This window comes from Hyperolius riggenbachi, chromosome 7 (assembly GCF_040937935.1).
Source record: "Hyperolius riggenbachi isolate aHypRig1 chromosome 7, aHypRig1.pri, whole genome shotgun sequence".
Lineage (NCBI taxonomy): Eukaryota > Metazoa > Chordata > Amphibia > Anura > Hyperoliidae > Hyperolius > Hyperolius riggenbachi.
Window position 1 is genome coordinate 90,425,403 of NC_090652.1, and position 27,164 is coordinate 90,452,566.

Below are 27,164 nucleotides of genomic sequence, written 5' to 3' on the forward strand. Positions count from 1 at the left end.
TCAAACCACCTTCTGTAGCTTAAAGCTCTAGTTCAGGTGGTGTTTTTTTTTTTTTTTTTTTTTAAAGAGAACCTGAGGTGGTTCCATGGGGGGAAGATGGGACACAAAGACATGTTCTCTGCCTCATGACATGCCTCTGTGTCCTCACACCGCCGCTCTCTGACCCCCCCCCCACCCCTCCACCGCTACGCTATAGCCCCCCAAAATTAGCGACCATACTTGTCGCTATCTCGGAGGGTAACTAGAGGAGAGTGAATCCCTGTTCAAAACGCCCACTAGGGGTGTACCATTGGGCAGCTCTCTCTCCCTGGCCACACCCCTGCTGCTCCCCGCCTCCCTGCACGCTTGGAGAGAAAGATCTTTTTTCTTGCAAAGCTGACTTCCTGTGCCTTTTGCAAATGCTATATGCTTAAAAAAGACCTAAAGTGAGAGTGATATGGAAGCTGCCTTTTATATAATACCAGTTGCCTGGCAGTCCTGCTCATCTTTCATGCATTAGTAGTGTCTGAATCACAGTTTTGAAACGAGCATGCAGCTAATCTGGTCAGACTTAAGTCAGAAACCTCTGATCTGCATGCTTCTTCTCGGCCTATGGCTAAGGGCCTGTTTCCACTATGGCCGAATCTGCAGCGTTTCCCAGCAAGCGATTCGGGCAGGGAAACTCTGCCTATTCCTACAATGGGCTGCCGTCCGAATTGCACTGAGGTGCAATTCTGGATGACATGTTTCAGATTCCTGCAACAAGAAAAAAAAACACATATATCCAGGCACATTGCCTCTAGGACATGAAATAAGTTATTAAGGAAAAGGGAGGTGCTGAAGGGGGTGTGGCCAGAAAACAGCAAAAATCTACCTTTGCACTCTTGCATGCAAATGTTCAAACAAATGCATTCACAGATACACTCACCCAGGCACCACTGTTATCCCTACAGCTAAGTTAAAAGCCGGGGCCTTAGTTCATAGAAGAATGCATTCTTTTGCCTAGTCAGCTACACTGCGCAGAAGTACCCAGGTAAACGTAGGTGTCCTAACTCTGGCCCTGTAACATACATCGTGCAGACATGCAAACATTCATTGCATCAAACCTATCTAGGGATTAGGAGCACACATCCTGACGTCCTCTCCTGGGAGGGATAACAGTGGTGCCTGGATGAGTGAATCTGTGAATGCATTTGTTTGAACATTTGCATGCAAGAGTGCAAAGGGTTAACAGATTTCAGATTCCTGCAACAAGCACCCGAATCCCTATAGCCGTGCATGGCACAACTAGGCGATTTGGGCTGTGTCTTCGCAGCATGACCAGTGTTGCCAACCTTAGAAATACATTTTTACTGACAAAGCACAAAAAATTTACTGACAGAACACTTTTTTTACTGACATCTACTATTATTGAAATTAAATGAAAGATATCACACATGCACCCTACGTGCAATACACCTGCAACCACGTACTCGAATGAGGAAGAAGAGTGCAGCGGCGGACACTAGACAGGTGAAGTAATAATGCATGGCATCTGGACTGGGGGGAGGGGGTACTTTGATATATTTACATTTGGGGGATGCAACTGGGGGTTTCCGTCACAATTTTTCTCGATTATCGCAGCCCTTACCACTGCACGCCTGATTGAGCATGCCAACCTGAGATTTTCCAGCATGTCCGATTGATACATGCGATCGATACATGCAACCAATTTTGGCCCGAAATTGGTTTGATTGTCAACTAGGCATACTCTTGTTGGCACCGATTTTTATAATATCAATAATAATTGTCTTATCTGATGGTTGATCGGCCGCCAAGTCTACAGATGTATGGCCACCTTTAGCTAGAGCAGTGTACATTTGTGAACTGATAAGCAGTAAGTGCTGTGATCTTCTGCGAAAGAGAGAGGGGTTTTTTTTTTACTGACACCACAAATTTTTTCATGGACTTTACTGACAGCCCAGATTTGTTGACTTTTTTTACTGACAGTCAGTAAATTTACTGACGGTTGGCAACACTGAGCATGAATGAAGCCTCGGCCGAATCAGAAACGGCCATGGCTCCTAGTGGAAACCGGCCCTAAAAGTATTTGCGGTAGTTGACTTATTTTCACTCAAACAACCATCACATGTCTACAGATCATGTAAGAAGAGACAGTGGCAGATGTCACTCAATGCTGCTAGCACCCATACACTTATAGGGCTATCAAGTCTGAATCGTACTCCATGGCAACCAGGGCCGGCCCTAGACTTTTTGCCGCCTGAGGCAAGATTCGAAAAAATCGCCCGCCCCCCCCCCCCCCCAGCCGTGGGGTGGGGAGTGCCGAGCTGGAGGGGTAGCTGGCAGAAAGGGGGTATTGGGCCTAGCGGCGGGGAGGGGAGTCGGACTCCCCCCTCCCTCGCCTGGGTCCCCCGATCTGCGCTCCTCCTCCAGCGTAAAGTACCAGGCAGCCAGCGTGCATATCATTAAGAGGCAGCGGGCGGGGGAATCACTCACCTCTTCCGCGTTCCATCGTGCGCTCCACTGACGTCACTTCCTGCAAGGCCGTCCACTTACAATACAGTGGGCGGCGTTGCCGGAAGTGACGTCAGTGGAGCACGCGATGGAACGCGGAAGAGGTGAGTGATTCCCCCGCCCGTTGCCTCTTCGTCATATGCACGCTGGCTGCCTGGTACTTTACGCTGGAGGAGGAGCGCAGATCGGGGGACCCAGGCGAGGGAGGGGGGGGGGGGTCCGACCCCCCTCCCTGCCGCTAGGCCCAATACCCCCTTTCTGCCCGCTACCCCTCCAGCTCGGCGGGCGGCCCCAGCGTCCATGCAGAGGCGGGTGCCGCCCCCCCAGATTTGCCGCCTGAGGCAAATGTTTCACCCCGCCTCATGAGCGGGCCGGCCCTGATGGCAACAAAACAGTTAATCCACACTCGTGAAGAGAGGCAGAGCCAGGCACCGGTTCCAAACTGCAAAGACTTTAATAAGGCTCCATAGAAAACAATACAGTCAAATGCAACAGGGTGGGGGTAGGTAGGCCAGACAGCCGTTTTACGGCTCTCCCCGCTTTGTCAGAGGCCAATAGAGGTTACACTTAACCTTTGTTGCCCTCTGTCGAAGCAGGGAGACACGTGAAACGGCTGTCAGGCCGATCTATTCTCCCCCCCCCCCCCCCAGCTTATGTGACACTTGTTTCCTATGGAGTTTATTAAAGTCTTTGCAATTTAGAACTGGTGCCTTTCGCCACCTATTTTGAGGATTGTGGACATCTCTACAGATACTGGAAGCCATAAGGGCTATTTCCACCTTGCTTTTCATGTTGCAATGTTCTGTACACTTCTTTCTATTTACATAAATGTTTGCATGACTTTACCCTATTTAAACTCTGAGGTCTGACTGGATAAACCACAACATAATACTGTTTAGAGCAGAGAGGGAGGGTGATTAAAGAGGCTTAAGGGAAAATAGAAATCAGATACTCCCCTAAGGAGAGGGAAGGCTCTGGGTCCTATAGAGCCTTCCTGGTCTCCTCATGGCTTCGTGTTCCCTTGCAGGCTCCCCCGTTAGCAGTCTACCACCCATGGGTCATAGGCTGCTCTCTTCCACGTTGGGCTGGCTTTGGCATACTCGCGCGTGCGCAGTGCAGAGCTGTCTTCAGGAGTCTGAGTGCTTCCGAAGACTTCCGAAGTCTCCTTGTGGTGGGAGAATCAAATGGAGGAGCCTGTGGGGGAACGAGGAGACCGGGAGGAGAATGGGAAAGCTCTATAGGACCCAGAGCCTTCCCTCTCCTTAGGCGAAGCTTGGTGTAATTGCCTTCTTAAAACAGAAGGAAATTTGCAATAATTCAGTTATAAATGAACATTTGTGGTTACCCACAATGCACACCTACTAAATATGCAAATTATCCCTTTTCGCCCCTGTTAAGCCAAGCAAGCATCCAGAACCGCTAGTTTATAGCAAGCCTATAGCTTTAAGTTTTGCACAGCCATATCAAACCCACATGTAGGCAGCCTGTTTCGGGCTTTTGGTCCTCACTTTTGGTCCTTAGGCGAGTATCTGCTTTCTGTTTGTTTTTTGTTTTTTTGTGTTTTTTTTTTTTACGCTTCAGACTTGCTTTATTTACAGCAGTGCTGTCCAACTTTATGGGCATGGAGGGCCAGTTTTTTTTCAGACCCCATGGTGGAGGGCCGAAGGTTCTTGCTAGAGTTGCAGACCCCAAAGGACAATTAGATTGGCAGCACTTTCCACAAAATGCAATTTAAGATGTTGGTGAAGTTGTGTAGCGCGCCAAAAACCACGAGGGCTCTGTTGTGCGTAGATGGGTGTGGCCATGGACCAGAATGCGAGTGTGGCCACGGGTGGAGACAAATTTACATGAATTTAGCAATGTGGGACATTAGATTAGGACAGTGGTGGTGAACCTTTTGGAGGCCGAGTGTCCAAACTGCAACCCAAAAGTCACTTATCTATCGCAAAGTGGCAACAGCAATTTAAACTACATACAAAGGTTTTAACTCATACATGAACATTATGGAAAATCCAAGTTGAAAATAAACTGTGAAGATAAACAATTTCATCCATCCTACTCCTGAAAAATTTGGGTTTTTTTTAGAACCTCCCAGTTTTATTTTCCGTTTTAAAAAGCTAAAAAAGTAGGTTTAACGCTATTGTTTCATGATGACGATTCAGCTTTTCCATAGTCTCGCAGTTCGCAATCATGTGACCCCCAACAAGACAAATTCAGCAATCATGTGACCCCCAACAAGACAAATTCAGCAATCATGAGGCCCCCAACAAGACACATTCAGCAATCATGATGCCCCCAACAAGACAAATTTAGCAATCATGAGGCCCCCAAAAAATCATGAGGCCCCCAACAAGACACATTCAGCAATCTTGAGGCCCCCAACAAGACAAATTCAGCAATCGAGATGCCCCCAACAAATCATGAGGCTCCCAACAAGACAAATTCAGCAGTCATGAGGCACATAAATAGACAGCATTTCACATAAATAAGCAGAATGCCCCTTAAATATGGTAGACACCTATCACCTGGCTTCTAAATTCTCCTCTACTCTACTGGCTGCTGTGCCTGGCTGGCCTGGCAATAGTGTTTTGGGCTGGATTGGGGATGATGTGTGGGCTGAAATGCCTTGCGGAGCTGCTGTGGCCGGGCTGGCGGTGATGCTGTGGCCGGATGAGGTAGTGACAGGTGCCCCCCCAGTTAGAGACAGGTGTCCCCCCCCCCTCAGCTGAGGTAGTGACAGGTGCCCCCCCAGCTAGATAGTGACAGGTGCCCCCCCAGCTAGATAGTGACAGGTGTCCCCCCCCCAGTTAGATAGTGACAGGTGTCCCCCCCCAGTTAGATAGTGACAGGTGCCCTCCCAGCTAGTGACAGGTGCCCCCCAGCTAGATAGTGACAGGCACCCCCCAGCTAGATAGTGACAGGAGCCCCCCAGTTAGATAGTGACAGGTGCCCCCCCCCAGCTAGATAGTGACAGGTGCCCCCCCAGCTATATAGTGACAGGTGCCCCCCCAGCTAGATAGTGACAGGTGCCCCCCCAGTTAGATAGTGACAGGTGCCCCCCCAGTTAGATAGTGACAGGTGCCCCCCCAGCTAGATAGTGACAGGTGCCCCCCCAGTTAGATAGTGACAGGTGCCCCCCAGTTAGATAGTGACAGGTGCCCCCCCAGCTAGATAGTGACAGGTGCCCCCCCAGCTAGATAGTGACAGGTGCCCCCCTAGTTAGATAGTGACAGGTGCCCCCCCAGTTAGATAGTGACAGGTGCCCCCCAGCTAGATAGACAGGTGCCCCCCCCAGCTAGTGACAGGTGCCCCCACCTATGAGCGAGCCCGTTACCTCTCTCTCCTGTGTCCCCGCTGGCCTCTCCTATGTCCCCGCTGCCGCTGCTGCTGCCCCACAGCTCAGACCTCACAGATCGCGGCGACTGAAGCAAGCAGAGCGCGCGTATGACACCCGCGCGGCAGAACGTCACATGCGGGAGTGACTAATGATTTACTTCCGCATGTGACGTACTATGCGCACTCTGTTTACCTCAGTCGCCGCGATCTGAGGTCTGAGCTGTGGGGCAGCAGCGGCAGCGGGGACATAGGAGAGGCCAGCGGGGACACAGGAGGCCACAATACGAGGGAGCAGGCATGGCGCCCATAGCGCAAGCCATGCCTGCATCCCAGGAAGACGAGCGGGCCGTAGCAGGTGGCCTGGCGGGCCGGATGCGGCCCGCGGGCCGCCAGTTGGACAGCACTGATTTACAGGAAATCTTTTAAATGAAAAGTAGTGATTGATATTATGTTAATCATGAAGTCAAGACCTATAAAAGATGATTGCTTGAATGGAAATTAGCAACATAATGTTCTAACACTGTATATTGTAACGTATTTCATTACAGAGGCCGGGATTGCACAGTATGTGTCTCCTGTTCTGTGGCTCTACCATACCAACTTCAACATGGCACAGATTGGTAAGCTATGAATCCTGCTGGTCCTCCACATCCAAATAAACACACACCACACACACTTTGCTGTATAAAAACCTGATATCAGGAGTTATGTGACCACGGCTTTTCTATCTGGTCTCCCCCAGTCCCCACAAGCGACAAGTGGCCATAAATACACATTACAACAGTACTAATTTGAAGCAGGGAAGTGTAACAAGTACGATAAGAAATAAAAAAAAAAAGTGCTAAAATAAGTTGGCCAGGAGCACTTGCAAGCCTCTCAATTGGTTGCTAAAGGGTTAAATGCTAGGTTTTTTTTCGATGAAAAAAAAGTGCACAATAAATGGTTTCAAAACTTCTCCCACCTTTAACATGTTTAACGCAATTGAAAAAGGAAAAAAAACTGCTAGGGGTAAAGTGTGAATGTACAGTAAGCTGGTTGCACAAGTGTATGACCCTTAAACCTAGTTGAAGCACCTTTTGATTTAAGTACAGCATTCACTTCTTCTTGATTATACACCTGCTGTAAATTAAATAGACTCTTAACACCCAAAAAAGTGCAGCTGTCCTAGTAGGATTAACCTGACATTTACTCAGTAGCCTGCTACAGGGAAAACCGTATCAACAAAAAAAATTTAGCTCATGAAAATAGCACCACACTATATTAACCACTTCCCAACTGAGGGGTTTTACCCCTTGAACACCAGAGCAATTTTCACCTTTCAGCGCTCCTTCCATTCATTCGTCTATAACTTTATTATGACTTATCGCAATGAAATGAACTATATCTTGTTTTTTTCGCCACCAATTAGGCTTTCTTTAGGTGGGACATTATGCCAGGAATTATTTTATTCTAAATGTGTTTTAATGGGAAAATAGGAAAAAATGTAGGAAAAAAAAATTATTTTTCAGTTTTCGGCCATTATAGTTTTTAAATAATGCATGCTACTGTAATTAAAACCCATGAAATGTATTTGCCCATTTGTCCCAGTTATAAAACCGTTTAAATTATGTCCCTATCACAATGTTTGGCGCCAATATTTTATTTGGAAATAAAGGTGCATTTTTTTCAGTTTTGCATCCATCCCTAATTACAAGCCCGTAGTTCACAAAGTAACAGTGTTATACCCTCTTGACTTAAATATTTAAAAAAAATCAGTCCCTAAGGTAACTATTTGTTGTTTTTTTTTACTGTATTTTTTTTTTAATTACAAAAAAAAAATAAAAAATTGGGGAGTGTGAGAGGTAATGAGTTAATTTATTGTGTAAAACTAATGTATTTGTATATGTAAAATGCTTTAGGGTGTAGTTTTACTATTTGGCCACAAGATGGCCACAGTGAGTTTGTGTTCATGCGACCTGTAAAGCTGCATACTCACGGGGGACAATTGTTCCCCGTTGCATGCGCGCACGCCAACAGGGAGCGAAAGCTCCCTGCCGGCGACAGCTGTCCACACGTCTCGCCGGAAAGGCAGAGACGTGGCGGAAGCTGTTTGTGAATGGAGCATCCCCCGGCCGGATGCTCCATTCACTCGTGTAGGTCTCCTGTCGCTAGCCCGCATACTCACGCGGGACTAGCGACAGTTCCGGCGAAGTTGCGGCGACAGCTGTAGCCGGCGATTGAACATGTCAATCGCCTGGCGACAGCTCCGACGGGCGACGGTTCGGGGCGCGCGCGTTATACACACGGGTGTCCTGTCGCCGCAACACGCGCATGCCACGTGGTTGATGAACAGACGAGGTGAAAACTTGTCAGTGAGCAACAAGAAGACCTGCAGCAGCACTGAGTTCAGGGTCACACTTGGGGGAATCACACGCGGTTTTACCACATGCAGAAATGCTCCAGATGTGGTTGCCCATGTTGATCAATGGGCTGGCTCACATTAGCACGCTTCCTGCATGTTGGGAAAAAAACTGCTGCATACATTTTTTCGCACACCATGTGTGAGTCCCATTGCCAACAATCAGCTCCTGTCAGCTGGATGTTGGTTGACACATGCAGTAAATGCACATTAAAATCAAAAATTGTCTGTGGAAAACTGTGGCAGTCTTGTGATCCCTCGATTTGTGGACAAGTACTGGGTGGCCGTGTACTACATGAGGCAACAATCTCACATAATCTCCATATATCTGAATTATGGGTTAGGCTTGCAAGACAGAAACAATAATTAAGTCTCCTAAAAGCATGACGGGAAATATGTTATGTTTCGATGAGATCAAGGTTTAACTTTTTGGCCACAATTCCAAAAGGTACGTATGGCACAAAAACTTCAAACCCCTACCCCCCCCCCCCCCCCAAAAAAAAAGAAAAATAATACCACCCATGGTGAAGCATGATGGTGGCAGTATAATGGTTTGGGGTTGGTTTTCTTCAGCCGGAACTGGGGCTTTAGTCAAGGTTGAGTAAATTATGAACAATTCCAAATACCTTTCACATTTGTTCCAAAACCTTGAGAAGCCTTTCACACTGGTGCGGTGTGGCATTTTTACAACCCCACAGGGCAATGTTTGTCTATGGGGCCTTTCATACCTACACAGTGCATCGCGATGTGACGGAAGTGACGTTTTTGCCGCATCCCCGACGTGAGGACAAACCTACGTTACCGTGTGACTCTGAAGCAAAGTGCGATGGACCGGAAGTCATGTAAGTCTATGGCGATGTGTGTTTGGTAAAATGCCTGCCACAAGTTTTATGCGTTGCGCATGCGCAGAAGCGTATTTTAGCAATACGCTTCCGTGCACATGGTCGCTTTGGCCACACGGAAGCGAGCATCACTTCCTGCTTAGCCAGCTGCCAGACGGGGATCCCCGAAGGCCTGTTTTTGGCAGTGCGCTACCACCAATCCGCAGTGTGAAACCAGCCTCAGACTTCTGCTTGAAAGCTGAAGATGAAAAGAAATTTCATCTATAACACGGCAGTGACCGCAGGCATAAATCCAAATCAACAAAAGAATGGTTTTGCCAGAAGAAAAATACATTTTTTGAATGGCTCAACCAGAGCTCTGACCCAAATTCAATAGTAAATCTTCGGGGTGATCTGAGTAGGGATTTGCACATTATTTGGGGCAATTTTGCAAGGAAGCATGAGCAAATTTTGCCAATTCAAGATGTGCCATGCTGATAGCCTCCTACTGAATACTGTAATGAAATCAAAAGGTGCTTCAACTCGGTGTTAAAATACTATGTAGACATGCACAAAGAATGTCGCCCACAAGGATCGGGACTTGACCCTCAGTGGACAGTTTGGGGTTAATCGCTGTACAGAAACATCAAGAGGCTGGTGCAATAGAGGGGGAGGAGGGACAACAGAACGGCACATGATGAAACTTCCCACTTCCAGCAGGAAGGGGTGGGGCGGAGAAGGATGCCCTGTGCTGAGATGATCCAACACTCAGGTTCTTTCTGTGATGCATCGGGTAGGCTGTACATATGCTAGATTCTCAGCAGAGACTCCCCCCGCCAAAAACTAGTATGTACGCCAGGCTTTTAAGGATGTGTAACCAGCTTGTTGGAATAGACATGTAAAATCGCATTGGAATCTGAATTTGCATGTAGTGTAAATAAACCCAGGGCCTTTTTACACTACATGTGATTCCGATTTCCAATTTTGATGTGATTTTACATGTGATTCCGATTTGGATGTGATTTTACATGCGATTTCGATGTCATTTGATGTGATTAAAACAAGCCCTGCATGCTGTGTTTTTTTTTCTGCGTTTTTCTTATTGTGTTGCTAGCATCCAGTGAAAATTGGAATAGCAAATCAAAACTGCGATTTTCAGTGAAAAAGTTTTAAAGGGAACCTGAAGAGAGAAAAATTATTGAAAATAAACACATGATGTAGCTGCAAATGAATTTATACATATACATATATACATACATACATATATATAATGCGAGCTGACCCCACCATACAGTAGCACTACTCCGTTAGGAGGAGGGCCTACCTGGTAAAATAAGAATCGTTTTGTGAATTAAGACCAGTGGCCCTGTCTGTGCTTATAGAAAACTTTATTGATACAAAAAACGTTTTGAATGCGCCTGGTGGTGCCTGCAGCTGCTTTTTGAGGCCTCTGTGCGTCGGTGGTGGGTCCACAGACAATCAGACCATATTGGTGGCAGGGGCGATTTGCATAGGCTAAGGCTGGGCGATTGGTTCCTGCAGTTACCTAATGGTGATTGGTGGAAACTACTGTGAAGGAGTGCTTCCTCCTGTTCCTGTGTGTTTTTAAGCATTTTAATACTGTGGGAAACCAAGTCGCTGGTCTGGTAATTGCAAGTTTTTTGTATCAATAAAGTTTTCTATAAGCACAGGCAGGGCCACTGGTCTTAACCTCACAATCAGTTCCTCACAGAAGCTCACCATTTTCTTCTCACGAAGATCTCTTACAGTTCTGACAATATTTTGTCAGAACTGAAATACACCAGTTGATGTCAGTTATATATCAGCAGTTGTCCATTACAACTGAATGTGCAAGGTAGTGTCCATGTTTCCCTATGGCTCAAGTGGGTGATGTTACAGTTGAACAGTGTGCTTACCAGGAAGCTTTCGGGGGTAATGGCTATTTTTAAAATGGAGGACAGAGAAATCCATTGATCACAGTGAACAAATGGGACGCAGGCGAGGAGAAAGATTGATGAGTAGACTACATAGGAGGTAAGTATGACCTGTGTATGGTTATTTTGACTTTTTATTTTCAGTTCACGTTCTCTTTAAGCATAACCTATTGCCGTTTTCCCCATGTCAGAAGCTGAAGGAGGGATTGATCAATGCTGCAGTGACATTCCCTGCGTCTGCTGCTGATACGGGTTACAGAGTTATCGCCAGCTTTTATAGGCCTATTTTCTGCTTTGCTGCAGTTAATACTTAAATCCATATCATCATCAATTTAAAAATAAAATGTGATTTTTCTGGTATTGTAAGCTTCAGAGCCGTGCAAAGCACATTATGCAGCTTATCAGACAGATTAGCTTGTAAGAAAAGCCAAAGTAAAATGACTCCGAGGCATCGCTAATAGGACAGCTCGTCTGCTTTTATGCAGATCGGGGAGGCGCAGTGCAATCGCTTCTGGAGGGGCTGGAGATTATCGCTGTCATTTTTTACTGTTTACTCTAGAAGAGAAGGACCAACAGTGAATTTAGGCCTCATTTCCACTTAGGCCATGTACACATCTATGCAGCGCAGATGGCCGTGCGATTGGTTGCAACGCCTACGATCGCACGCCATCTGCGCCGCTACCCGCTGCTCTTATGATCCCATCCATTGACAGTGAATGGGTCAGCTCTGCGCTTTCAGGAAAAATGTGTGTACATACCATTATCTTTAAATTCACTTTGATGTATCTTTCTTTACATTTCAGAATCTTTTATTGGCAAGTATGAACAAAGCGGGTTTTCCAGTATTTGGTTTGCAAGTGCCTTCAAGGGAGCATCTACCCCTGGCCAGATGTGGACCCCCATGCACCTTCACATGAAGAATCACCAGCAGTGGAAGAAAGTCATTGATGGGATGAAGAAGTTCCCCAAAATCCGTTACAGTGGCATAGCACTAACAGGATGGCAGAGGTGAGGAATAAACTGGCAGGGGGGTTGTGTTGGTCTGTGGACTCCATGTAAAGAAGAACTCCATAATGACATTTGGGTACATAGTATTACCTTTTAGCACGATTCTTATGCCCAAAAGTAATGGGAAGGTTAAGGTAGAGGTAAAGGTAGGTTTAGCTGGCATTGGGGAGGAGCTACAAGTTAGGATGAAGCATATAGAAAGGGATATTGGTTAGGTTAAAATACATCCAAGTGACGGATATGGTAAGACTTGAGGGTAAAGATTAAGTGAAAGATCTGTTAGTCACAGAGGAACCACAACTTAATCGTTACATCCAATCCTACAGAGTGTTGTCATGTGAGCGGTTCCACGGGCGTCCGCACGTCGGGCAAATTGGGGCATCTGCCCTGCCCTGGACGACCTTATAATTACCCACACAGCTTTTAACCTGTTTTTTATCGATTAATAAAGATGGATATTTGATGGTGCGGATCTTGTGGAGTGGTTGCAAGCACTTGTTACTCCAGAGTTGATCTCTGCACGTCTGCTCACCATTGGTGCGGAAGCATTTACTACAAACTACCTAACCTGGGGGGCACCTGTCACTACCTAACCTGGGGGTCCCTGTCACTACCTAACCTGGGGGGCGCCTGTCACTACCTAACTGGGGGTCCCTGTCACTACCTAACCTGGGGGGCACCTGTCACTTCCTAATCTGGGGGGCACCTGTCACTTCCTAAACTGGGGGGTGCCTGTCACTTCTTAACCTGGGGAGCACCTGTCACTACCTAACTGAGGGATGCCTGTCACTACCTAACTGGGGGATGCCTGTCACTACCTAAACTGGGGGTCCCTGTCTCTACCTAAACTGGGGGTCCCCTGTCACTACCTAAACGGGGGGTCCCCTGTCACTACCTAACTGGAGGTCCCTGTCACTTCCTAACCTTGGGGGGCACCTGTCACTTCCTAACTTGTGGGGCGCCTGTCACTACCTAAACTGGGGGGGTTCCTGGCACTACCTAAACTGGGGGGGCTCCTGTCACTACCTAAACTATCCAGTCCAGCCAGCCCAGCATCACCACCAGCCAACCAGCCCAGAATCGCTGTCAAAAAGGCCACAGCATCACCACCAGTCAGGCCAGCATTTACTTCAACCAGCCAAGCACAGCCCAACATCACCACCAACCCAGCCACAGCATCACCGCCAGCCAGGCCACAGCATCACCGCAAGGCCTTTCAGCCCACACATCATTCCCAATCCAGCCAAAAACAGTATTGCCAGGCACAGCAGCCAGTACAGGAGAATTGAGAAGCCAGGTGAGAGGTGTCTACCATATTAAGGGGGCATTCTGCCTATTTATGTGAAATGCTGTCTATTTATGTGCCTCATGACTGCTAAATTTGTCTTTTTGGGAGCCTCATGATTTTTTGGGGGCCTCAAGATTGCCGAATGTGTCTTGTTGGGAGCCTCATGATTTGTTGGGGGCCTCATGATTGCTGCATTTGTCTTGATGGGGGCCTCATGATTGCTGCATTTGTCTTGATGGGGGCCTCATGATTGCTGAATTTGTCTTGTTGGGGGTCACATGATTGCTAACTGCGAGACTATGGGAAAAGCTGAATCATCATCATATGAGACAATAGCATTAAACCTACTTTTTTTGCTTTTTAATAAATAAAATAAGAAAATTAAAACTGGGAGGTTCTAAATAAAAGAATACATTTTTCAGGAGTAGGATGGATGAAATTGTTTATCTTCACAGTTTATTTTCAACTTGTATTTTCCATAATGTTCATGTATGAGTTAAAACGTTTGTATTTAGTTTAAATTGCTGTTGCCACTTTGCGATAGATAAGTGACTTTTGGGTTGCAGTTTGGGCACTCGGCCTCCAAAAGGTTTGCCACCACTGTCCTAATCTAATGTCCCACATTGCTAAGTTCATGTAAATTTGTCTCCACCCGTGGCCACACCCACATTCTGGTCCATGGCCACACCCATTTCTTGGTAACCCTCATATTTTTCGGCGCGCGCAACTTCACCGAAGTCTTTGACGCGGCCACACCACTTCTACCCTGCCTTTTTGCCCCCCCCATGGAATAATTTCTGCGGTCGCCCATGAGCAGTTTGTTTTCGATCCGCTCAGCAAAGCACTGCCTGTACCATTTTCTGAGTGTTTTTGCTCAATAGAAGGTATAGCGATTTCCCCAGCGCTTTTATGAATAAATACATTGGCCTCGATTCATAAAAGTGAGTGCGGTAGTTCAGAGAAGGGTGGGAAATTACCGCTAGTTGTTAATTCGGGTTTTTGCTTTGAATTCATAAAAAAAAATTCAGAGTGCGAGGTGATTGCGATAGCAGTCAGTAAGTGTGCGGTGTGGTGCGGAAAGCTGTCAGTATAATTTGCTGAGTGCGGTAGTTTGCCGCTGACTGCTGACTCCCTAATGATAAGGTGCATGCTGGGTAGAAGTGGGCAGTTTTAGACACACTTGACAATTTATTATAATATATATATATATATTATTCGTATAAATGATCTAACTCTGTGCGATTTCTAAAAACCTGGGTGATATTACAACCACCCTTCCTCCTCTGTATCCTTAAAAATTCCATAACATTAAAGTGATCCTTAAGTCAAATGGAAAAAATGAGATTTACTCACCTGGGGCTTCCCTCAGCCCCCAGCAGCCGATCGGTGCCCTCGCAGCTCCGCTCCGATGTCCCAGGACCCGCTGGCGAGCACTTCCGGTTTGGCCGTCACCGGCCGACAGGCATGGGAACGCGAGTGATTGTTCGCGTTCCCAGCCTGTATATCGCCCCCTATGCTGCTATTGCGGCCAGGAGGTCGCAATAGCAGCATAGGGGGCGATATACAGGCTGGGAACGCGAACAATCACTCGCGTTCCCATGCCTGTCGGCCGGTGATGGCCAAACCGGAAGTGCTCGCCGGCGGGTCCTGGGACATCGGAGCGGAGCTGCGAGGGCACCGATCGGCTGCTGGGGGCTGAGGGAAGCCCCAGGTGAGTAAATCTCATTTTTTCCATTTGACTTAAGGATCACTTTAAGTTCAAAGGGCTCCATTTGTCACCTAAAATGCTACTGTGTAGAGCAAACTCGCCAGGTCTTTGTTGGCGATAACAACATGTTATTTATCGCTTCCTTACTCCCCCCTTTTTTTTGTCATGAATACACTTCATTCAGTTTACCGACACAAACAACGTTGTCATTACCGCACTTTTACCGCTTGCCTAAAACATGCGTTAAATTTTATGAATCAACTATCAACAACATACCATGCAGTAATTTACAGCTTGGGCGATAACGCATGCGGTAATGCTTTCTGAATCGAGGCCATTGTATTTATTAATTTCCGGGTCAAAGAGTTCACTTCCTGACTTGTGCCAGGAAGTGAAAAAAGCCAAAGCGCTTTAAAAAAAAACAAGAACGCAGCGCCCACTCGAGTGCAGGGAGGGGGAAAAAAATCGCCCGCAAAATCGCAAATCGCTGGCGTCAGTGGTTGCGATTTTAGATGTGAACAAAGCGTGAGTGTAGCCTGGTGGATTGGGCAGACACATCCACAGTAATGTTTTTGCTCTGCTGTTGTCACATTGACCGCTAGAGGGCAGCAGATCTACATTCTTGATGCACTACAGAAATCACTGCAACTAATGCATCTCCCTCATTATCCGCACATCAGACAGCAATGTGTGCTCAACAGGCGTTATCTGTCCTGATCTATAATACAGCAGAACCACAGCTATATATCATTAATAATAGATGCCCCAAGAAGCTTTGCCAGCCTCTAGCTCTGTTGCCTTTTGTTTTACTGAATAAATGACCATAAAACTGCTTTTGTAAGTAATCCCAGTACAGAACACACACAGTACTGTATATAGACAGTTATTAAAAAAACAAAAAACAATAGGGATAATTGTTTAATTTTTGTGCACTTTCCAGTCTTATAATGGTAAACCTATACTCTGGCTGCAACAATGAGCCATATTTCAGAGAAAATGTACTTTGGTTTGTTTTCTTATTGAGAACCTCAAGTCAAAAGTTAAATACTTACCAAAGGAGAGGGAAGCCTCCAGAGGCTTCCAACTGTCTTCCAGTGCTGCCCTTTCTGCACCTCGCAACCGCTGCTCTTCATGCACGAGTGCATCCCGCATGTGAGTACAGCTGCACCTGCGCAGTAGCACGGAGCTGCTGGTGCATGAGCAGCTTCAACTTACTATGCACGCTTGTGCTTAAGGGAAACCAGAGCTGACTAACAACAAAAGTGTTCTACATACCTGGGGCTTCCTCCAGCCCAGGGCTGGATTTACCATAAGGCACTGTAGGCACGCACCTACAGGCGCCTGATGATAGAGGACGCCTCTCCCCTAGCGCCTCCCTCTTTTCCATGCAAAATCCTGAGCAGAGCTTAAATGAGAGTTTAGTCACTTGGCTCTCGGCATTCCACTGGCAAGATCTCCCTTCAGTCGGGGCACCACTAGCTGGCTACCTAATGTTATGGGACACCTGTAACTACCTATGTACCCTACTGGTTAGGGAGAAGTCACAGCTGAGTCAGCCAGCACACTTGTGGTGCGGTTCAGCGGGGGTTTGGCTTTCTAGAGGGTGAAGTTTAGGGTGCCAGACATCTGTGCCTATAGGTTCCTGTGATGTAAATCCGGGCCTGCTCCAGCCCCATCTGCATGGATCGCTCCAGGTCGCAGCCAGTCTGCGCAAGAGAAGTGCGCCCTCTGCGTATCTCTCTGGCGGTTGCCAGCAGCTGCCAGAGAGATACATAGACGGCGCACTTCTCTTGCGCAAATTGGCCGCGACTGGCTGAAGTTACATGACCTGCAGCAGGAGAAGGCTGAGGACGGCGGCGTGGGATAAATCCGTGCAGACGTGACTGGAGGAAGCCCCAGGTATGTATAAAACGTTTGTTATTCCGCTCTGGTACACGTTAAAGGAGTTCTGAGGTGAGAAAGGGTATACAAGGATTGCACATACCTGTCATCCTCATGCCATCCTGACGCCGATTGCATCCTCTGTCCCTCCCCCATGCTGTTCTTTTCAGCTGCAATATGGCCTGCACTAGGCAGACCCCCATCAGGTCGGGACCTGTGAACCAGAAGAATTTCTTTTTGCACATGCACAGATTGCTGCAAATACGTATTGCGCATGCACAGTATCACTGGCTTGATGCTGTGGCCGTGCTCCCGGCAGCCTCCAGAGTGCGATGTGCACGCTCACAGCACTGTATGTGAGGCCGCGCAACCTGTGAAAGGGGAGATCTTGTTCTGGTTCACAGGTCCCAACCAAGCTAATATGGGCCGTACTGCAGCCAAATGGAAGAGGGGGGTGGAGGGTGATTGGGATGCAGACGAAGTCAGGATGGCATGAGAAGGACAGGTATGTGCAATAGCTGTATATGCATTTTCACCTCGATAAATAGCGAGCATCGGCCCCGTCCAACAGAAATTTTTAGTTTTGAGAATTATCGTTTTGAAAATGATCATTTTGAAATTCGTTTTGAGAATTATCATTTCGTAAATTATAATTTTGAAATTTGTCTTAGAAATTTTTTTAATGGAGTTTGCAAAGGAAAGGGGGGAGGGGAGGTTTTAGGGTTAGGCATCAGGAAGAGGAGTTTTAGGGTTAGGAGTCAAGAAGGCTTTAGGGTTAGGCACCATCAGGAGGGGGGGGGGGGGGGGTTAGCTTTAGCCCCCTTGGACTTGGGGTTAGGCACCACCAGGGCACCACTTGGGGTTAGGCATCGGTATAGGAAGGGTCCTGTGTGAGAGTAGGGTTATGTTGTAGTAAAATATCGGTAATATTTACCAAAGGTTTTACTATCTTCATTAATATACTCATTAGTATTTTACAATTTCGGCTTCACCCTGCGCCTTTTTTTCCTGGCACCCTTATTTAATGTAAACTAGGACAGAGTGGGACAACACTAGGATAGGAGTTTCTATGAGAACGGCAGATTTATTTGACAATGTTCTGCTGCTGAGAGTCTATACGGGGCTAGGAACATATTTGCACTTGCTGTTGTACTTTACATGAAGAACTGCTTTAGAAGATGAGGGCTGTACTGAACAATATGTAGAGTTTAGTTGGGGGAAGTGCCCAGAGCCAGCCTCTAATGATGTGCTTGTGTGCTACTGTAGGTATGACCATTACTCTGTTCTCTGCGAGCTTCTGCCAGTTGCCATCCCATCCCTGGCTGTGTGTCTGAAAACACTGAGATACGGTAAGGTCTGCACATTGTTACCTGTCTCTGAGATTCTGTATGCTGCTGTGAGTCAAATCTATTCCCTTTTCATGTGCAGGTGAATTCAGTGAGGAAGCCAAAAAGGAGACTGCTCTGATATTGGGATTCAGCAACATCAACGTGGAGAACAACATCTGGTAAATTTGCATTCTTAAAACCGTAACCTTCTGAGTACTCTGTATATGGCAGGTGTAATCTTCCAGCATTCCATATACACCAGTTGTAACCTTCCCAGCATTCCATACACCAGTTGTAACCTTCCCAGCATTCCATACACCAGCTGTAACCTTCCCAGCATTCCGTACACCAGTTGTAACTTTTCCAGCATTCCATATATACCAGCTGTAATCTTCCCAGCATTCCATATACACCAGCTGTAATCTTCCCAGCATTCCATACACTAACTGTAACCTTCCCAGCCTTCCATACACCAGCTGTAACCTTCCCAGCATTCCGTACCCCAGCTGTAACCTTCCTAGCATGCCATACCCCAGCTGTAACCTTCACAACATTCCATATACACCAGCTGTAACCTTCCCAGCATTCCGTACCCCAGCTGTAACCTTCCTAGCATGCCATACCCCAGCTGTAACCTTTCAAGCCTTCCATACACCAGCTGCAACCTTCCCAGCATTCCATATACACCAGCTGTAACCTTCCCAGCATTCCATATACACCAGCTGTAACTTTCCCAGCATTCCATACACCAGCTGTAACCTTCCCAGCATTCCGTACACCAGCTGTAACCTTCCCAGCATTCCGTACCCCAGCTGTAACTTTCCCAGCATTCCATAACTCAGCGATAACCTTCCCAGCATTCCATACCCCAGCTGTAAAATTTGCAGCATTCCAAACACCAGCTGTAACCTTCCCAGCATTCCATACACCAGCTGTAACCTTCCCAGCATGTTATACCCCAACTGTAACCTTCCCAGCATTCCATATACACCAGCTGTAACCTTCCCAGCATTCCATACACCAGCTGTAACCTTCCCAGTATGTTATACCCCAGCTGTAACCTTCCCAGCATTCCATATACACCAGCTGTAACCTTCCCAGCATGCCATACCCCAGGTGTAACCTTCCCAGCATGCCATACCCCAGGTGTAACCTTCCCAGCATGCCATACCCCAGGTGTAACCTTCCCAGCATGCCATACCCCAGCTGTAACCTTCCCAGTATTACATACCACCTGTAACCTTCCCATTATTCCATACACCAGCTATAACCTTCCCAGTATTCCATATACACCAGCTGTAACCTTCCCAGCATTCCATGTACACTAGCAGTAACCTTCCCAGCATTCCATACACCAGCTGCAACCTTCCCAGTATTACATACCACCTGTAACATTTCCATTATTCAATATACACCAACTGTAACCGTCCCAGTATTGCATACCACCTGTAACCTTCCCATTATTCCATATATACCAGCTAGAACCTTCCCAGCATTCCATATACACCAACTGTATCCTTCCCAGCATTCCATATACACTAGCAGTAACCTTCCCAGCACTTCATACCCCAGCTGTAACCTTCCCAGCATTCCATATACACTAGACAAGTCAAGGCAAATAACATTTATATTGTGCTTTTCTCCTGGAGGACTCAAAGTGCCAGAGCTGCAGCCACTAGGGTGCATTCAGTTGGCTGTAGCAGTGTTAGGGAGTCTAGCACAACAGTAAAAGTCGAGATTTGAACCCAGGTCTCCTGTGCCAGAGGCAGAGCCCTTCACCATTACACTATCCAGCCACAGTCCTGTGTTTATTTGTTGAATTCCATCTCCAACAGGCCAGCAGGACACTGGCACACAGAAGTACTTTGAATTATTTAACACAATGGGCCTGATTCACAAAGCGGTGCTAACAGTTAGCACGCTGGTGAAAAGCCCTTTATCACGCCTAAACTCAGTTTAGGCATGATAAGATTAGGTGTGATAAGTTTAGGCATGATAAGTTTAAGCACCAACTGCGTTAGCACCGCAGTGCACAGCTGATCAAAAGTTTTGCACTAGCAAAGTCTGGTGCACTTCGCATAGAGTTTAATGGCGCTGCTTTGCGTGCAGGACTTTGCACGCTATCTACACTTATCTAAACTTAGCATGCCTAAACTTATCACACCTAAACTTATCATGCCTAAACTGGCTATTAACCAGCATGGTGCAATGGTTATCAGGCCTAAAGTCTCTAACTGGGTTAGCACTGCTTTGTGAATCGAGCCCAATGAATTTGTCACTTATTGGACTCCAAACACGGTCTTTTGAACTTTTAAAGACATTCTTCATCCTTCTCTTTTCTGTATTTCTATCCAAACAATCTGTTCTGCTGCTCAATATACTTATTTGGCAGTTTTAATGTACCATATATTTTTTGTGTGTATATTTTATAATAAACTAATGATTTATTAGTTCCAGTTTTGCCCTTCTAGAGCTAGAACTCTGTCCTGTAGAAAATACACACTACCACATCATCGTATATTTATAAATTATTCATTGCTAGTTGGGTTGCAAATAACCTTTTCTTGCTTTTAGCAAAAGCTAGCCGAGGTCTCTCCACCTCGATTCAATATGAAGAGTGGTGGCAGTAAAATACTTTGCTTTCAAGCATGAACCAGATAACTATTTTACTGACTGTGCATACAGTTTAGATTGTATCATTATGGGCACACCATCCGATCTTAAACGTGTACTTTGCTCGCAGTGTATTCGCCTTCAGACGCCACTAGTGGATGAGACTTGAATGGCAATGGTGGCGTAGTAAGTACCTCCCAGTATTCTATATACACCAGCTGGATGTTCCCAAGCATTACCAATGCTCCATGCTGGAACATTTCCAAAATTCCATACACACAACCTGAGACAACACCAGTCTTGCATATACCCCAGCTGGAACAGTCAAAGTTTTCCATATACACTGTCACAACTGGGAATGGGTAAGACAGAATCTCCAATGTTTAAACTCTAAATAAAAACTCACAGCTGGTGCTGTGAGCACTTGTTGCACTAGCCTATAGTCCCCATACCAGCATGTTTATCCTGGGTACAGCAGAGGCCCGAGTTCATAGTGGACCACAAGCTGTAGGGTGGATGGGAGCTGATTAATCTAACATTTACTCTGTTATTCTGTAACATGAAATCTGTTTTCCTTTCTACTAGTGATGGTACTGGAGCCTTCCCAGGAGCTGAGATTTATAGCATGGTAAAGAGAATCAATGCAGAACTGAAGCAGAAAGTGCGGGAGATCATAGAAGTGGATGAGTGAGTAACAAAAACTGGATTAAACACAACAGCAAGACCTCTGCACTGCAAGCCCAATTACTGCAGTCCAACACCCTCTGATTGCCTGACCTCTGTGCACCCGGCCCTCGTCACTTGGTTCCCGTGCACCCAGCCCTCGTCACTTGGTTCCCGTGCACCCAGCCCTCGTCACTTGGCTCCCGTGCACCCAGCCCTCATCACATGGTGCTTGTGCACCCAGCCCTCATAATGTGGCTCCCGTGCATCCAGCCCTCTTCACATGGCGCTTGTGCACCCAGTCCTCTTCACATGGCGCTTGTGCACCCAGCCCTCGTCACTTGGGTCCCGTGCACCCAGCCCTCGTCACTTAGGTCCCGTGCACCCAGCCCTCGTCACTTGGGTCCCGTGCACCCAGCCCTCTTCACATGGCGCTTGTGCACCCAGTCCTCGTCACTTGGGTCCCGTGCACCCAGCCCTCGTCACTTGGGTCCCGTGCACCCAGCCCTCGTCACTTGGGTCCCGTGCACCCAGCCCTCATCACTTGGGTCCCGTGCACCCAGCCCTCTTCACATGGCGCTTGTGCACCCAGCCCTCGTCACTTGGGTCCCGTGCACCCAGCCCTCGTCACTTGGGTCCCGTGCACCCAGCCCTCGTCACTTGGGTCCCGTGCACCCAGCCCTCGTCACTTGGGTCCCGTGCACCCAGCCCTCGTCACTTGGGTCCCGTGCACCCAGCCCTCGTCACTTGGGTCCCGTGCACCCAGCCCTCGTCACTTGGGTCCCGTGCACCCAGCCCTCGTCACATGGCTCCCGTGCACCCAGCCCTCGTCACATGGCTCCCGTGCACCCAGCCCTCGTCACATGGCTCCCGTGCACCCAGCCCTCGTCACATGGCTCCCGTGCACCCAGCCCTCGTCACATGGCTCCCGTGCACCCAGCCCTCGTCACATGGCTCCCGTGCACCCAGCCCTCGTCATATGGCTCCCGTGCACCCAGCCCTCTTCACATGGCGCTTGTGCACCCAGCCCTCGTCACTTGGGTCCCGTGCACCCAGCCCTCGTCAATTGGGTCCCGTGCACCCAGCCCTCGTCACTTGGGTCCCGTGCACCCAGCCCTCGTCACTTGGGTCCCGTGCAACCAGCCCTCGTCACTTGGGTCCCGTGCACCCAGCCCTCGTCACTTGGGTCCCGTGCACCCAGCCCTCGTCACTTGGGTCCCGTGCACCCAGCCCTCGTCACTTGGGTCCCGTGCACCCAGCCCTCGTCACTTGGGTCCCGTGCACCCAGCCCTCGTCACTTGGGTCCCGTGCACCCAGCCCTCGTCACTTGGGTCCCGTGCACCCAGCCCTCGTCACTTGGGTCCCGTGCACCCAGCCCTCGTCACTTGGGTCCCGTGCACCCAGCCCTCGTCACTTGGGTCCCGTGCACCCAGCCCTCGTCACTTGGGTCCCGTGCACCCAGCCCTCGTCACTTGGGTCCCGTGCACCCAGCCCTCGTCACTTGGGTCCCGTGCACCCAGCCCTCGTCACTTGGGTCCCGTGCACCCAGCCCTCGTCACTTGGGTCCCGTGCACCCAGCCCTCGTCACTTGGGTCCCGTGCACCCAGCCCTCGTCACTTGGGTCCCGTGCACCCAGCCCTCGTCACTTGGGTCCCGTGCACCCAGCCCTCGTCACTTGGGTCCCGTGCACCCAGCCCTCGTCACTTGGGTCCCGTGCACCCAGCCCTCGTCACATGGCGCCCGTGCACCCAACCCTCGTCACATGGCTCCCGTGCACCCAGCCCTCGTCACATGGCTCCCGTGCACCCAGCCCTCGTCACATGGCTCCCGTGCACCCAGCCCTCGTCACATGGCTCCCGTGCACCCAGCCCTCGTCACATGGCTCCCGTGCACCCAGCCCTCGTCACATGGCTCCCGTGCACCCAGCCCTCTTCACATGGCGCTTGTGCACCCAGCCCTCTTCACATGGCGCTTGTGCACCCAGCCCTCTTCACATGGTGCTTGTGCACCCAGCCCTCGTCACCTGGCTCCCGTGCATCCAGCCCTCGTCACCTGGCTCCCGTGCACCCAGCCCTCGTCACTTGGCTCCCGTGCACCCAGCCCTCGTCACTTGGCTCCCGTGCACCCAGCCCTCTTCACATGGCGCTTGTGCACCCAGCCCTCGTCACGTGGCTCTCGTGCACCCAGCCCTCGTTACATGGCTCTCTTGAACCCTCCCATCATCATGTAATTCCTGTGCACCCAGCCCTTGTCATGTGGTTACCTTGCACCCTCCCATCATCATGTGACTCCTGTACACCCAACCCTTGTCACGGGGATCCCTTGCACCCACCCCTTGTCGCGTGACTCCCTTGCACCCACCCCTCATTGCATGGCTCCCTTGCACCCTCCCCTCGTTGCATGACTCCTTCCCGCCTATCCCTTGTCACGTGACTCCCGCGCACCCACACCCCACCATGTGACTCCCTTGACTTCTGCATTGCTAATCCAGTTTTAAAAATTCCTACACTCCTGATCATGTGACACATGCTTTCATCCTGATCATGTGACTCCTGTACAGCCATTTTGCAATTTTGTTCTGTTGCCAGTTTAGCAATACTGTCTTGTGCTTTTTGTTGATAATTAACCCTGTCCTCACACAGCGAGATCAGTGCCTGGTTCTCCCGCTACCACAGAAAACACAAGTTTGGTAATCCGCATAAAATGGAGACCTTCAGCTCCAAAATCTTAAAGTAAGTGTACTGAAAATCACACAAAGCTATACTGTATATGTGTTTTTGGGTGGTGGGGGTATCTGGGTAAACTGAGTTTACAGACATACTTTTGGCAAACATATTGATGCTGCCCAGCCCATTTTCCCATACACCCCTAATAAGCTCCAGTTATATATTTTTTGAAAGATGACAAAATATTCAAAACAAAGATTTTTTTTGCATCTAACCACAATAGTCTAATTCCTCTCCCCATCAACCTTCTATTCCCTATTCCCTGGTGTGTCAAACTCAAATACATGAGTTCCGAAATGTAAACTGGGACCAAAAAGTGGACCAACCTCAATGTCTATTAGCCCCCCTCCCTCCTGTATACAGTTCTGTGGTGTCTAATAGACCCCCTCCCACCCTCCTACAGTTCCCTGCTGTCTAGTGCCCACCATCCCTCCCCTATACAGTCCACTGGTGTCTAATTCCCCCCCCCTTCCGCCCTAATTTGGTCAACAGACCAGAGTGTGACACCCCTTCCCTATTTCCTTGCATAGACATAATACAATTTCATATCTTAATTGAGGGTCAAACAATTCTGTATTTATAACAAAAAAAAGCTAATATAAATTATATTAATAAAAGTAGGTAGTGTGAGGACCTAAGTATTTAATATTCAAGTTTTTAAAGTAATACTAGTGGATAAAGGGAAAATAAACCTATATGGTAATAATACATTTGTCAATAGTTAAGACTATAAACTAAAAAAAAGTAATGGTCTTCAAGGTATTGTTTTATCAAATATTATGGTGTATATTCTGGTCTAAATTAAAGCTATGGGAGGCAGAATAATGAATATATACGGTAAATGCAAGGTTTCATTACATTTTTAGGGACAATTGCAATATCGGGTATTATTTCGTATTTATTAGCACCGACATCTTCCACAGCGCTTTACAGAGTATATTGTCTTGTTACCGAGGCTGTATTCCCACTTGAGCGAAGGATGGACATTTTTTGCCCATTCTCCACTCATCGCTAAATTGACAGTGAACAGCTCCTGTTTTATAAGTAGGAGCCATTCACACTTGTTACTCTGCAGTGGATCCATTGCAATAAGTGAACCGCACTTCTGTGCAGTCTGCCATAATCCCAGGCAGGCAGATTTGTCCCCCCATATAGCCTATGGGGGGAAACCTATCTGCCCTGGGCTACAGCCCATGTGTCCCGCTGCTGAGTCCTGTACACAGGGTAGAAGCGCCCTAGTGGCTGCCGGCCACTATGGAAGGGACAGCAGGAGAGTGGGGACAGAGAAACTGCAGTCAGGGACAGAGAATTCTTGGGACTAGAAAAAGCCCCAAGTAAGTAAAGCTGTAATGTTTTATGTTGGCTTCATGTATCAGTATAAGTATAAGTAAGTATATAAAGTATAAGTTTCAATATAGTACTGATTTTTTTTTCTCCTTGCCCTTAGAGCCCATGAGGACTGGGACGCTCACATAGAAGCCCTCCGCGCCCAACTAAACTCCATCTACTTCCCGGATACAGTGGAAGAATGGATGGAAGAGAATGTCAATTGGATAATGGACCCTTTGAGAGAGATGGCCAAGGACTTCCAGGAAATCATGGCACTAAATGCTCAACCCAAAGCACAGCCAAAGAAATGAGTGAACACACAGCGAAACATGGTGACCTCAGCAAGCTGTTAATAGGACAAGGTTCAGGTTTAGAAGCTGGTCTGTGGGGAACCACAATGAATGTAGCACATCTGACAGATATGTAGCAACGTGTGATGTTCTGATGCCTGCAGCAGGCTCCCTGCACACTGCAAATCCGTTTTCTGATTCCGATTTTCAATTCTGATTTTCCCTGAATACAGTCAACAGAAAAACGGATAAAAAAACACAGCATGCAGTAAAGATTAAAAATCGGAGGTAAAAACTGATTAAAAATCTGAATCGGAAATGCATGCAGTGTGCAAGAGGCCTATATAGACTACTTTTACTGATACCACATGTGTTCAGAGCTCGACCTTTATTTCCAGACTGGCCTTATTCCATAAGGAGTTCTGAGGATGTGTGATGATTAGCAAGAAGTCATTTCTTAAAGGGTCTCTTCATTCAGAAGATATATTTATTTTTGATATAATAGAGTCTAGTGCATTGTGTCACTAACTAGATTGTTAACCCTTTCCAATCCTATGTTGGACATTTGGCACTTTGCAATTTAGCACCAATGCCGGACATGGTCCGACAAAAAAAAAATGGCCCCTGCTAGGAGAGCTGCGGCCTAATCTAGTCCAGCGTCAGACCCTTTAGATCAGGGGTGTCAAACTCAAATATAAAGTGGGCTGAAATTGTACACTGGGACCTAGTCGCAGGCCAACTTCAATGCCTACTGGCCACCTATGTCCCCTATAAAGTTTCCAGGTGTCTAAAGCCTCCCCCCAACCCCTTTACAGTTCCCTGGTGTCTAGTGGTCCTCCCTTCCCTATACAGGTCCCTGGTGTCTAGAGGCCCCCACTGTCCCCTATACAGTTCCCTAGTGTTTAGTGCTTTCCCCCTACCTCCCCATATGGCTTCCCTGGTGATCTAGGGCTTCACCTCCAATAAAGCTTCTCTGGTGGTTTAGCGTGGGCCAAACATAATGGAAAGTGGGGAAACCACTTGAGGGCCAAATTTAATGACTCTGAGGGCCAGATTTGGAGCTTTAGATCAAAGTATCAGACTAGTGAGACCACTCATGCAATAGGGGTGGAGCTACAGTGCAAGAGATGCCCCCCCCCCCCCCCCCCCCTTCCCGATACTGATGCTTAGTTGCCTCCTTGCTCTAGAGTAGGTAGAGACCCTTCCAGCTCCTCCGGCAGCAGCACCTGACAATTACCCCGACGACCCCCTCACAACAGAAAAAAAAGTAAGTTCAAATTAGTCATGCTCCCATGTAGCAGCCAGTTTCTTATTGAGCTAAATGACCAAAAAATGAATCCAGCACAAG

The 27,164-nt window shown here is 47.9% G+C and overlaps 1 protein-coding gene across 6 annotated transcripts in view; it reads left to right on the plus strand.

Annotated features, from left to right (window-relative positions):
• LOC137524445 (hexosaminidase D-like) overlaps window positions 1-26,960 on the plus strand; it is a 143,163-nt gene extending 116,203 nt beyond the window's left edge. For all 6 annotated transcript variants that reach the window (XM_068244309.1, XM_068244307.1, XM_068244311.1 and 3 more), the window contains 7 exons: window positions 6,378-6,449; window positions 11,786-11,990; window positions 18,134-18,216; window positions 18,296-18,374; window positions 21,394-21,495; window positions 24,114-24,203; window positions 25,645-26,960. In XM_068244309.1, the coding sequence (XP_068100410.1) occupies window positions 6,378-6,449; window positions 11,786-11,990; window positions 18,134-18,216; window positions 18,296-18,374; window positions 21,394-21,495; window positions 24,114-24,203; window positions 25,645-25,837 (824 nt within the window). In that variant the 3' untranslated portion in view covers window positions 25,838-26,960. The remainder of the gene's footprint in view (window positions 1-6,377; window positions 6,450-11,785; window positions 11,991-18,133; window positions 18,217-18,295; window positions 18,375-21,393; window positions 21,496-24,113; window positions 24,204-25,644) is intronic.
• The last annotated feature ends 204 nt before the right edge of the window (window positions 26,961-27,164 follow it).